At 43.4% G+C, this 14,224-nt stretch overlaps 1 protein-coding gene across 1 annotated transcript in view; it reads left to right on the top strand.

Moving 5' to 3' along the window:
- LOC148542741 (uncharacterized) overlaps positions 1–13,117 on the top strand; it is a 63,485-nt gene extending 50,368 nt beyond the window's left edge. The window contains exons 2-5 of the mRNA XM_088466262.1: positions 10,037–10,096; positions 10,926–11,025; positions 11,703–11,848; positions 12,818–13,117. Coding sequence (XP_088322388.1) covers positions 10,037–10,096; positions 10,926–11,025; positions 11,703–11,848; positions 12,818–13,023 — 512 coding nt within the window. The 3' untranslated portion in view covers positions 13,024–13,117. The remainder of the gene's footprint in view (positions 1–10,036; positions 10,097–10,925; positions 11,026–11,702; positions 11,849–12,817) is intronic.
- Positions 13,118–14,224: the final 1,107 nt, after the last annotated feature.

Raw genomic sequence — 14,224 nt, 5'->3', positions numbered from 1 at the left:
AAGTAAAGTAAGGAGAAGCACAAGAGGGTAGAGGCCCTGCTCGTAAGAGCTTACATTCTAAAGGGGAGGGGCAGACAAACAGGTGTGACACAGATGGGGTAAACGGAGGAAGGAGCATGTTGCAGCAAGTTAGGATGGGAGCTGGAAGGTTATGATGAAGTAGTGGGTCTTGAGGGCCCATTTGAAGGATTGTAAAGAGGAGGAGAGTCTGATAGGGAGAGAGAGAGAGTTCCAAAGGTCAGGAGCAGCACGGCCAAAATCTTGGAGGCGGGAGTGGGAGGAAGTAATCAGTTGGCATGAGAGGCGGCGTGCATTGGTTGAGCGAAGGGGGCGGCCAGGAGAGTGGAGGGAGATGAGGTCTGAGATGTAAATGGGAGAGGAATGGGTGAGGGCTTTGTAAGCAAGTGTGAGAACCTTGAATTGGGTTCTAAAAGGGAAGGGGAGCCAGTGGAGGGCTTGTAGGAGAGGGGAGGCAGATGTAGAGCATTTGGAGAGGAAGATGAGTCGAGCAGCAGCATTGAGGACAGATTAGAAGATACTAATAAAGCTACAAAACAGTATCACAGCAGGTGTATACTAATTAGAGCGCTCTTCCATTGTGAGGAAATCAATCACCAATTAAGAGAACTTGATTTTAAGGCCAGATGGACGGATGTTACATCACTCTTTGAAAAAGCTCCCGATCAGTTAGGAGCAAAACCGGTTAGAGGCTGACAGACTGGACCTGCTGATTGAAGTGTGACCGCATTTGGCAAATATTATTGGAGGTTATTGTGAGTACAGTGGCGCTAGTGCTGAAATATGCAGCAATACCCCAAGCAGGAGCAGAGACTTCAGCTCACAGGAGCGGACAGCTATGCCTTTCCTCTCAGCTCATTCTCCGGCCGAGAGACTATTCCTATTGGTATGGGCCGTGTAGAGGATACTTTGTGCCGCGTCACACACATCATTTGGATGAGTATTTACAGAGTGTTAAATGATACAAGGATCAGAGGGCCTGATTCAGAGCCGGACGCTATTTGCGCTCGCTTGTTCAGAAAAAGGGGCTGGCTATTTAAATTGAGCGCTCGCTCTTTGTGGTCTGTTGACGCCTCTATGTCTGAGCGAGCGAACGAAACATGCGCTCGCTATTTTGTAAACACGCCCCCTGGCCGCTCACATCATACGTCATCTCCGCTATTTATTTGATTAATCGAGTACATCGAAAGGCGTATGAACTGCTCGCTATTCTTGTGGTAGCATTTTCCTACCGCAATCATGCGAGCAGTTCAGGCTAAAAGACAACCAAGTGACGTGGTAGATGATGCTGCTTTGTTAATTATGCACTCCCATTAAACGCCCGTTTTGACCATTTGGCACGCCTGCGTTCGGATCTCCACTCCCCGTTTTCAAGCACCTTCCCCTGTTACCACCCACAAACGCCTCATTCTGTCACTCAAATTAGCAGGCCCTCGCTATTTTGCGAACACACGATTTCCGACCGCACTGACTGGTTGGCGCATGCGCATTACAACCCATACACATGCGCAGATGTGCGAACATCGCTCGGAGAGAACGAGCGGCCGCTTACGAGCGGCTCTGAATCAGGCCCAGAATGTGATATCTGACCTATGAGTGGTCTCTCTCTCTCTCTCTATATATATATATATATATATTATATATATATCTTTTATCATTTTGGACACTTCTTCTTATTACTGGATCCAGGATTTCATACAAGTGTTTTTTTATAATTGCTCTTCTTGAAGCGAATAGACCACAGAGATGGGAAAATCCACATTCATCAGCATGCAATGCAGCTGTATCTGCTGCCGATTTACATGCAATTCTGAATCTAACATTGCCTCAAAGTAATTAATACATTTTAATACAGAGGATCTAAGGGGTATATTTACTAAAGTGCTGGTTTTTAGAAGTGGAGATGTTGCTATGGACAATATCTCCACTTCTAAAAGTGTCCCGCGGTGTGGGGGGGAAGTTGGGGAGAGCAAACACAGCAAAGCATCTACTGCATAGCAGAGCAGCGAGTGAGTAGATGCCGTTTGCAGGCTGAGTCTCTAGGGGCAGCGGTCCTGGAAGAAACACATCCACGGCCTAATGTAATGTGGAGGGAGACTCAGCTCATGCTATGAGCAGACATGCACAGTTCAGCCTCCAAGGTATCTCACCAATCACAAGTTAAATGTCCAGCAGCCGGTATTAATGTCCAAAACAGATCTTAATGCATTTCTCCGTTATGTATATCCAACGGTTTCATCAGAAGGTGTCATGCATTAAGATCTGTATTGGACATTAATAACGGCTGCTGGACATTTAACTTGTGTTTGGTGAGATACCTTGGACAATCAACTGTGCATGTCTGCTCACAGCATGAGCTGAGTCTCCCTCCACAATACATTAGAACGTGGATGTGTTTCTTCCAGGACCGCTGCTACTTTGTATTCAGGAGGGGACAATTTGTCAACATCCGCAGCTTTTTTGTGATAAATATTGCTGGGCATCAACATTGGTGGTGAGATTAAGCCCTTGGAGAGTGAGCACGTGAACTATTTGACACGTTTGCCACAATATAATACTAATTGGAACATCTCACTATCTAAGTGTCAATTCTATGCCGGAAACTTGAGTCCAATCAGTGTAATTTATTGTCTATAGACATTGTTTATATCTCTTTTCTTGTTTTATTAGTGATTTTTTTTCATGTTATATTAAACAAAATTTGTTTTATTCTATATGTGCTCCCTTGTTCTGTATTTTACTAGTTTTGTATAGCTATATTAGTGTTCCCAGCACTTTAAGTGGGAGCTGCATTACAGCTGTTATTTAACTATATTTTAATTGTGTTCACTTTGCGCCTGATATATACATAGGTTACCTTGTATTTGTTTTTGAGTCTCTAGAGGCTGCCCAGCATCTCCGGGTGTGCTGAGCAGCCCCCAGAGTGACGAAACGAGGGTGCGCTGTGAAACCACATCCACTCACAGTAAGCTCCACCCCCTTGTCACTAGGCCTCGCAACCTTTTCAGGTCGCACGCGCCTATCCCACTTTTATATTCACTAATGTTGGGAGGTATGGGATCTAAACTCATATATTGCAGTTTAAGATATAGGGCTCTATTTATTATCATTATTTTTAGTAAAATAAAGTGAAAAGCGGGTGTTTTCACACCCTTTTCACACTATTTTTGTATCACCTACAGTTACTAAAGTGCAAATGGAGTAGAATTCGTAAAATTCTACTCCAACCCCTAAGTATCACTTATTTTTAGTAATCAGATCGCATTTCCCATAACTGTAATGGGAAATGTGATCTGCATGGTAGTTACTAAAAATAAATAGCGAAAAAAATACCAGGGGAGGCCCTGTGATAATAACGCCACCTGGAGGTGGCATTATCCAGGGTCTCCCCCGGTTACTGGACTCCTGCTCTGCTGTAACAGGCAGAACAAAGCCCGGAGCCGGTCCCAGTGATAAGCTGTGTGGTCTAAACAGACCGCAAGCTGATCTCTGCTAAAATAAACAAAAAGTAAAAAAAAAAATTTAGTTACTTGAGTCCATGGACCGGTGGTCGGGACTCCGGTGATGTTCTCCCTCTGGTAACTGGTGTCCCATGCTGAACTGCGGCCCGGTCATCAGGTGATCGGGTTCCAGTGCAGTATGTGATATCAGCTGACCGGAGGCATGGAAGACATCACAGGATCACCGATTTCTGCAGGTAAGTGCAATTAAGGGAGGGGGGATCGCGGGGGGGTCCGCGATTGCGGGAGGCGGGGCTTAGCGCCGGGGGGTAGCAGCGGCGGTCAGTCGGCGCATGTGCCGGGCACTAGTCACGGTATGTTTTTGCGAAAATACCGTGACTAGAGTGTGGAGGGGATTCGCAGGGACAGAGCTTTCTCGCAAGCTCTGTCCCTGCAAGGGATTTGTAGTAAATCGCTATGATATTGCCTGAATTTGAATTCAGTTGGTAATATCACACTACAATCTGCATTACAAATGCAGATTGTAGTAAATAGAGCCCTAAAACTCTTCAGTATTTTTAGATTAGTAGCCAGTGATTACACTGCATGCAAAAAAAATGCCCACCAATGTGGTTTTTGTTTGTTTTTGTTTTACGCAACTTATCTAGACTGCATGTCTACACACAAGGGGATCAATTATATGAAAAGTCGATTTTGGTTCTATTTAAAATCGACCAAAATAGACCCAACATCACCACAAAATCGACCACAGTGTTTCTATTCAAAATAGATCATTTACTAACAGTCAATTTTGGGTTCCATACTGATTTCGATGGTGCATTGGTATCTATTTGAAGTTTTAATTGTGTTTTATTCACCAAAATTGACCAAAGATCTACCTAAAATTGCACAAAAGCATTCCTATTTGCCAAAACATGTCACGTGTGCTCTATTACCAACAATTACCTTAATTTCAGTGCTAATTTGCATATCCACAATTTTTTTTCAATCATTTCCTTTACATGCCTGATTTATACAGTGCCCCACATGCTTCTCCCCAATGTTTTTTTTTCCCATCATATTGAGTTTTCAGACAATTATACATGTTTTAAAATCAAATAAAACTGTTTCTGATGGTTCTATTGAAAATGTTGATTTTGGGGGTGATTTTGAGTAGATTTTTGGTCGATTTTCAAATTGACTGTTAGTAAATAAGCTTCTTCTACTGATGGCTATGGGGAACTACCTATAGTCTATTTGTGCGTGAAGTTGAATTTCTGGGGATTTTGAGTTGGTTTTACCTTTAGTAAATACCTGATTGTCAAAATCACCACCAATTCACCTCAAAATCACCACAAAATAGAATGAAAGTGTAATCGATCCTTAGTAAATTTACTCCAAGGTAGTAGATGAGGGGTTGGGCACGACATGTTGACAGTTGTAATTTCGACATTCATCATGTCGGCATGAGAATGTTGATATGGTATCAATGTAGACATTAATACATTTTTAACATGTTAGAATGTTGACATATTATTCCTGGTGTCACAGCAGTGAGTTACCTGCTCTCGATGGCTGCAAGGGCTCCAGCTGTGTTTTCTGGGACCTGTTGGTCATGTGACCATCACTTCTGGATCAGACCTCTGATGCTGCAGCATTCTGGTGAGTATTTCTCTCCTATCCCTAATTCCTACCATATCCCTCCCTCTAGTGCCTAACCCTACCCCCCCTCCTTCTCAACAGCCTAACCCTAACCTTCCGCTAGTGCCTAACTCTACCCCCTCTCCTTCTCAATAGCCCAACCCTAATCTTCCGCTAGTGCCTAACTCTACCCCCCTCCTTCTCAGTAGCCTAACCCTAACCTTCATGCAGAGCTGACCAAAAATGTAGCCTTATTTAGGGGTAGGTGTACTAAGCCTTGAAGAGAGATAAAGTAGAGAGATATAGTATCAACCAATCAGTTCCTATATGTCACATTTTAAAACACAGCCTGTAAAGTGACAGGAGCTGATTGATTGGTCCTTTATCTCTCTCCAAGGCTTGGTCCATCTCCCCCTTAGATGCTATAAAGAGAGATTAGTAGAATATGTGCCTGGGTTACACCAGGAGAGAATAGCAATATATGTGCCTGGGTTACACCAGGAGAGAACAGTGGTATATGTGCCTGGGTTATACCAGAAGAGAACACTAGTATATGCACCTGGGTTACACCAAGAGAGAACAGTAGTATATGCGTCTGGGTTATACCAAGAGAGAACAATAGTATATGCACCTGGGTTACACCAGGAGAGAACAGTACTATATGCGCCTGGGTTACACAAGTAGTATATGTGCCTGGGTTACACCAGGAGAGAACAGTAGTATATGTGCCTGGGTAACACCAGGAGAGAGAAGTAGTATATGTGCCTGGGTTATACAAGGAGAGAACAGTAGTATATGTGCCTGAGTTACACCAGGAGAGTATAGTAGTATATGTGCCTGTGTTACACCAGGAGAGAACAGTATATGTGCCTGGGTTACCACCATATGAGAAGAGTATTATTAGTGTATTGTGCGGGGAGCTGGGTGGGATGGTAATGGTGTGTTTATTTGAGTCCTTATCTGTTTATTACATAATCTTAAAAATGTATGTTGCTTATTATTATTATCATTTATGACGCTACAAGTGCTCCGCAGCACCTTACAAAGTACATAAACAAATAGGTGACGTGACTTACAGAACAATACAATACAGGACAAGGACATGGATAACATACTGTACATAGCTACATTAGCAACCATAACAATCACATAAGCAGGTGAGCATAAGCAACCAAGTGTTAGGTACCCTAGTGGTGAGTAAAAAGAAGATGAAAGTAAAGTAGGTAGAAGCACCACAAGGGTAGATGGCCCTGCTCGTAAGAACTTACATTCTAAAAGGGAGGGGCAGATAAACAGGTGTGAAATAGATAGGGTAGACAGGGAGGAAGGAGCATGTAGCAGCGAGTTAGGATGACATCTGGAAGGCTTTGATGAAGTAGTGGTCTTGAGAGCCCGTTTGAAAGACTGTAGAGAGGTGGAGAGTTTGATGGGGAGAGGGAGAGAGTTCCAAAGGTGGGGAGCAGTGTGGGCAAAATCTTGGAAGTGGCAGTGGGAGAAAGTAATCAGCTGGCATGAAAGGCGGTGTGCATTAATTGAACGAAGATGTCGGCAGGAGAGTGAAGGGAAATGAGATCAGAGATGTAAAAGGGAGAAGATTTGGTGAGGGCTTTGTAAGTGAGCGTGAGAACCTTAAATTGGGTTCTAAAAGGGAAGGGGAGCCAGTGGAAGGCTTGTAGGAGAGGGGAGGCAGATGAGCCGAGCAGCAGCATTAAGCACAAACTGTAGAGGAGAGAGATGGGACTTGGGGAAGCCAGATAGGAGGAAGTTACAGTAGTCCAATCTGGAGATGACCAGTGAGTGTATGAGGGTTTTAGTAGCATCCTGGGTGAGATAGTGTCTGATCTTGGAAATATTTTTGAGATGGAAACGACAGGACTGCGAGAGGTTCTGGATATGTGGTTTGAAGGACAGGGATGAGTCCAGGATAACTCCAAGACAGCGTAATTTATTGCAATATATATTTTGTTATTCTTGTTCCAAAATCTAACCTTTGGATACCGGTACTCTAGAAACCCTTCAATGAGCAGCTCTGTGTTCTGCATGTACAGTCAGTGCATAAAATGAAGAGTGGTTCCTGAGTCCTCTCAACAATGTCACATGGGGACAGATGCTCTGCACTGTATACAATGTGTATGCATAACACAGAGCCAGAACCATTCAAGAGGAACCGGCCACAGAAGGTGAGTACTTAGGGGCACAGGTGGGGGGACTTTGGGGCATACTGGGGGGTGCCATGTGGCATGTAGGTTGCACTGTGGGGCATATTGGGGGTGGGCACCGTGTGGAATTTAAGGAGTGTACTGTGGGGCAAGGCAAGGGGCATAGTGGCAGGGTGTCAATTCTTTTGTAGAAGGCCCCCACAATTTACAGTAGTTGCTGCAGGGCTCCCACAAATCTTAATTTGGCCCTGGTTCTTGCATACCATGGCTGCCAAGTAATACTGTCATTTGTAGTTCTCCAGGTTTCAGAATTCCCTGGCAGACATAGGTATGATGGTGCTACTGGTACTATATAAGAAACACTAATTTAGACAGGTACATTATATTATTGCAGTACAAACTTATAGTGAGCGGTGTGACACATTAAGATTATTATGTGCCAGGGGCCAAGTTAATTCTTACTAGATCTGTAGCAGGATTCTAGCCTCCCTATGTCATTTAGGGGTCTAATTACTAAGCAGTGTTAATAGACAGAGTGAAAAGTGATAAGGTGCCAGCCAATCAGCTCCCAACTGTAATTTTTCAAACACCACTGTGAGATGGCAGTTAGGAGCTGATTGGCTGGCACCTTATCACTTTTCACTGATTTGTATAATTTATTAACAGTGTAGGTGCAAAACTACAGTATCTGCTCTAAGGAAAACATTTCTGCCACTTGATTTGGTAAATAAATTGTTAGGTGATATCAAATGACTTCCTTAGCAAGCATACCTGAACATGTGCTACTATCATTATTTATATAGAAATCTGTATTATATTAACAGTTTCCATCATTATGTTAAAGTAGCCTGTATATCTCCTGTCCCAATGATGAGATGTCATCTAGATATACAAGATAGATATGGATATATTTTTTACAAATCATTAATAAAATAAATTAAACCATGCGTTGATTGTACTAAACTAAAATGTAGTAAATGGATGTGAAACATATTATAAGCTTTGTTAGCAATTTTAATACACCATAAACCTATTGGGCCTAATCCCAGCTAGCTGGCCACCTGCAGCAGGTCATAGGTGTCAACTCATTATGACATCACAGACACTAGGGGGGGGGTTATAAATTGCTGCTGCTGCGTGGTGGGACTCTGATAACAGGAAGGGAAGGCGTGGTTATCTGGAGAGGAGGAGTCAGAGCGAATCGTTAGCAATTATGCTTATAAAGATTATTTTTTTGGTGATGTTGATCACCGCAGAGATTGAAAGCCGTCCTATCTACAGAGCAGAAGGTAATGGAGAATTATTTGTATGATTTTCTAGTAGTAAGGATTGCTAAACTAATTCATATAGGATAACTATTTATCATAGGAGAGCCCTATTTATCAAAGCGTTTAACCACCCACGCTGCATGTTATGGTGATACAAGTACCGCTGTAATTCCTGTTCTGAGTACACCATCCTATTATGTCATTGCCAGAGCAAAATAATCAACAATACTTTATTCCTGTTATTTTTTTGTAATGTATTAGTATTGAAATTATGTTTAATTATTAAAATAGAGAAAAATATGGATACAACATGTAGCAGTTGCTTATGATATATATAATGTTATATATAATATTTGTTATGTGGGTGTGTTGCTGCAATTTTTTAAACTTTAATTTACTTATGTTTTTTATTAACAATATCCAAATATAATAATAATCAGTTGTGTCTTACCAATATTTGCCGAGGGGGTCTGTACATATGCGCATGCGCGGGATCACAATCCTGCATATGTGCACAACTCAACAAGTTTAATTGAAGGGACTGCATTGGCTGCAGTCCCTAGAAGCCAGGTAGGGCTGGTGTAATAGAAGGGGACGGCCTGTACTGCATGTGATCAGCAGGGAGCGCTTCCATTGTGATGTCACTGCATTGGCTGCAGTCCCTAGAAGCCAGGTAGGGCTGGTGTAATAGCAGGGGACGGCCTGTACAGCATGTGATCAGCAGGGAGCGCTTCCATTGTGATGTCACTGCAGTGGTGGATTATACCGAGTAGGCTGCTACTCTAAGGCCTATAGGTAAAATCCACCACTGATGATAATAATAATAATAACAATAATAATAATTTTATTTATTTAGCGCTTTTTGCAGAGGGACAAATCATGACCACGATACACAGGTTTAGATTTGCAGGAAATACAGAAACCAATGAACAGATATGGGCATTTAGTTCCACTGCAGCTGCACAAGGCGGCTAACGTATATACAAAACCACTGAGACTGGCCCCAATAAGCAGTATGTTATTTCACTGCCCTGGGCCAGTATGCCTGAGGCGGCTGAGTAATGTCAGTCCGGCCCTGGTTATCACCATAATAGCCAATACTGTAATAAGCCACCTACACAGCAATCTCCATGTTATCATATGCTGAATATATACAATATATTGTCTGGGCAGGGGCGCATCTATAATGGGTGCAGGGTGTGTGGTGCTCACTGCACACCCCACACCCATATTTTTAATACTTACCTCTCCAAAGTCTCGGGTCAGATGTAGCAGCGCTGCATAAACGTCTGTAATATGTCCGCCTCAGCCATTTTCCCTGGTGTTTTGGGCATGCGCAGTAGGGGAATCTTAATTTTGGGGGGCTGGCAGCAAGTTTTATTAGCATGCCCCATAGTGGGACATATTTTCTTAATAAAGACACGTGCCCAGATAGATATAGATATATATATATATATATATATATATATATATATAATATATTATGTTTGTATTTATGTTTATTTTAAAGGATCGGCAGAGGCTACCAGGGAACATTGGAGAGAAAAGAGGAGCTTTAATTGGGATTCAAGTACAGTAATTTTTTTATTTTATCCCCTGCCCCAATTCACTTGATATAAAAGTCTAAATTAATGGTATATACCTGGTTGGCTGGAAATTACGTTATTAGCCCCCTAAAGTGCACATAGGGGGTCATTCAGACCTGCTCGCGAGCAAATGAAGCTCGCAAGCGGGTCGATGTTTGCCGAATGCGCGTATGCACGACGGAGGGAGCTCCGTCGTGCGCATGCGCGAGACCCGGCGAGCGACGAGAAATATTTCTCGTCGCTCGGGGTCTCGCACCAAAGGGGGCATGCTGTCGATGGTGACTGACAGCACGCCCCCTTTGGTGGGTGGGCATTCCGGGGGTGTGGCGGCCAGAAGGAGGCGTTCCATTTTCAGGTAGGAGGGCACTGATTCAGAGCGAGCGTTCTGCTCAGAGCGTTCAGCTCTGAATCAGGCCCATAGTTCCCATATGGATGGTAGTGTGTGTAAGAGATGCCACCTCAGGCAAACAGAACCTCTCTGCAGGCGGCACCCATAGGCCTGTACATGTCACTGTCTCTTACACGGTGCTGTGACAGGATTATTATTCAGTTTCTGAATTAGACAAGATTCCTCCATTCTTAGCCTGGTCATAAATAACCAAATGTGATAGGCCGACAGCAGTTATTATGTGCACTGTGTCCATCTTCACAATAGGTTCATTATCGGGCACCTCAGCTATTTGCAGGCGCCACATGCTACGGTACCAGCACAACTGCCAGATATCAGCTGCAGTATCACAGCATGTGTAGGCACCTCACACAAATCCCAGTCTCCCTACGTGCTTTTCTCATCTTTCTTTCTTTCCTGAACAGTTGTACACGGACGGGGCTTCGTGGCTAAGGTGGTATTGGCTGGCACAGGCCTCTTTTGCATTGCAATACTGGCGGGAGCATGTATTTTCTGCCGTGCCTGGTAAGTTACTAACATTCTCTACACATTATATTACACTTTATTGGTGCTCTAACCTCAGATATCTACTGTTCTTGAAGTGCACTTGCTGCATACACAAGATGGAGGAAACCATTTTGCAGATATAACCAATATTCATAAGGATGCAGCCTAATAATTCAACAGGAACCATTGCCTTGTGAATATTGGTCATGAGGTGCCGCATTGATATCATTGGTACCCAATGAATTGATCGGCTGCATTCCCGTGAATTTTGGTTTAACCCACAAAATGGCTGCCTCCAATGTCAGTAGGTGACTGATGCACCAGGGCAGAAAGCAACACCACAGGCAGGAAAGAAGAATGGCATGGGTTGTGACAGGTGCTAGAATGACAACTAGATATCCATACCTCGGTCAATTTGATTTAACCATCTGTGCTCAACCATGGATATCTCTAAAACCTTAACTGTTAGGGTGCCTCAAGGACCATGTTTGGGAACCTCTGCCTTAAGTGAAGGTGATATTATGGGAGTTACAGAACTTTAGAAGGACAGTGAATAAGGTAGAACTTGAGCAGGTCACAAAGATGCTGGGAATAAGATTATGACTCAGTGATGGGTAAACTGGGGGAACCAGTCTCTGGGCCGTGCTGTGTGCGCTGTAATCATCTGACAGCGCCTCATTATTTTTACCATTCAGCTTCAAATCCATAAGAGAGTTTTTGAGCAATCGGTCTGAAGAGCTGACTGATCAGCTGACTGAGCACCTGGCTAAACACCTGAGCGGACGTCAAACCCCGGAGGAAGATATAGAGGCATTCCTGAGTCGCCAGATATCTAAACCAGGTAATAATAATTATGTCTTTCTTATAGAAAGTGGGCACTACCAGGTATTCTTATACTAAGGGGGGCATCACTTGCAGTGCACACGTGTTTCACTACAATAGTCCATAATAATACTGTAAAATTATCTTTATTTAAATAACTAATTTCTCCAAATAGGACAAAAAGCGAAGTGCGGTTTCGCAGAGGGTAAGACAGCCATCTTGGGCACCCTCAATTGCTGTTCTATTAAACCATTCACATTAGCGCCTGCACCATTGGGGCTTACAGTCTAATATTTTATCACCCACACAAGGGTCCATTTTTGTAAAAAAAAACATTTATTCTATCAGTATGTTTATGTCAGTGCATGCTGATAACTGTAGTGCCATACCGTGCTTACAATATTAGCATTGGGCTGACCATCTGTTGGTGTGGAGGTGCGTGTGTCTGTCTGAGCATTCCCCTACAGGACAGGGTCTGATGCAGAGTAAGGGAGGGAGGATTTGCTTTTCTATTCTTTATTACTGTGTCTAGAATTTACAGATCTGCCAGGCAAGATAGCTCATACAGCATGCAGTACCCCCTAGCACCACCAGGGCGAGTATTACATTTACATGTGCCCACCCTACTGTACCGAGGTTATGCCTGATCATACCCCCCCCACTCCAGGCCCAATAGGCCACAAGTGTCATTTACATCCCAATCTAATACAGTGACATATTTCTGCACATGCGCATTGCAGGACAGCATACTCATACACGCTGCACATGGACTTGTGTCAACTTTAAGTAGAACCCACAGTGTCACCAAATCAGTAACACTGAGAAAACATTTAGCTATTTTATATGAATAGATATTAGAGCAGTGCCTTATATTACACTGGAGGAAAACAGACCTGTTTGACCAGCGCTTCTATATCTAAGTCTGGAATATCCCAGGTTTTGCTGTTCCGCGCTTACATTATCTCACCATTTCTTTCATGGTCCATAGCACATGAACATCACCAAGCCGGCACCGAGGAATGGACGCAGATGAGCAGGAGCCAGAGGAAGGAGTGGAAGCTAAAGATACCCAAGATGCCCAAGATCGCAAAGAATCACTTCAAAAAACTCAACGTGAAAAAAATTGTGCCCAAAATGACCAAGAAAACGCTGAAACTAAAAAAGCCAAAATTCCTTAAAAAAATGAGGAAGTAAAAAAAACAACGGCCACTGGGATGGGGTAATTTGTAATAATTCTGCAAATTGGGCATCATTTATTATTTATCCATTTTTTTTAAGTTAATTTAAACACCCCATTATTCCCTATACACTATGATAGAATAAACATCAATCATTTGTGTATAAAACATTCTGAGTGTATTTGTGCAGCCTCGTGCTGACCGGGCGCCTCTCACTGCACAGAAACATGATGAGAAAGGGGGAAGAGGGATAAAGGGGTACATGCCGCGCCTTGTATTTCAGCTGCTATTTCCCTCCTAAGCAAGGACACATTTATACATGAAGGTGCTGTTCATCAGGCTCAACCTAACTAAGTTGTCTATTTACTAAGCAGTGTTAGGAGACAGAATGAAATGAGATAAGGTGCCAGCCAATCAGCTCCTAACTGTCATCTCACAAGCTGTGTTTGAAAAATGACAGTTGGGAGCTGATAGGCTAGCTAGCTTAGTAAATAGACCCCTAAGGGACTTATTCAGGTTGGTTCGCACGGCTGCGTTCGCACACAGCTGGTCGATGTTTGTGCACTGTGCATGCGTATGCATTGAAGTGCACGTGTGTGAACCGACTGCTGCAATCGAGAAGCGATCACAGCAAGCACACAGTCTCATAGTGATTGACAGGAAATGATCGTTTAGGGGTGGAGAAGGGGGGATGGTGACGGAATGCAGGCGTGCCTGTGCATTTGAACTAGGGATGAGCGGGTTCAGATTTCTGTGATCCGCACCCCCCGAGCCCCCCCCAGTGGCAAACGCAGGATTTCTAGAGGGGGGTTTCCAAATGGTTGATTTTAGAGTGAGTGTGGCCAGGCAATGAAGAGGGTAGAATTAGCACTTAACCAGCTTTAATATGCATCATACATAGTGTATTGTGTGTCATAATTCCAGCATGTACAGGACCAGCGATCACAATAAGCCATTAAATGCGGCAGTAGGGCCATCCTGCCTGAGCTGATTGTTTTTAATTTAGATGTGGGCACCAGGGCATTGGAGCAAGTCCGGGAGTCTGGGAGCAACCTAGCACATATTGAACATATTGGGCTCTATAGCAGCACATCCCTAACAGTGAATGTTTTCCAGATCTCCTAGTTGATGCACAGGTTATTTATTACTGACTGATACATGTTAAAAGATCCACAGGTGGTGCTAATTATTTCATGTGTGACAGTGAGAAAATTATA

Source organism: Taudactylus pleione, unplaced genomic scaffold (genome assembly GCF_031769625.1).
Source record: "Taudactylus pleione unplaced genomic scaffold, aTauple2 ptg000009l, whole genome shotgun sequence".
NCBI lineage: Eukaryota > Metazoa > Chordata > Amphibia > Anura > Myobatrachidae > Taudactylus > Taudactylus pleione.
Note: the sequence above shows the minus strand (reverse complement) of the source record. Positions and strands in the feature narration are given on the sequence as shown.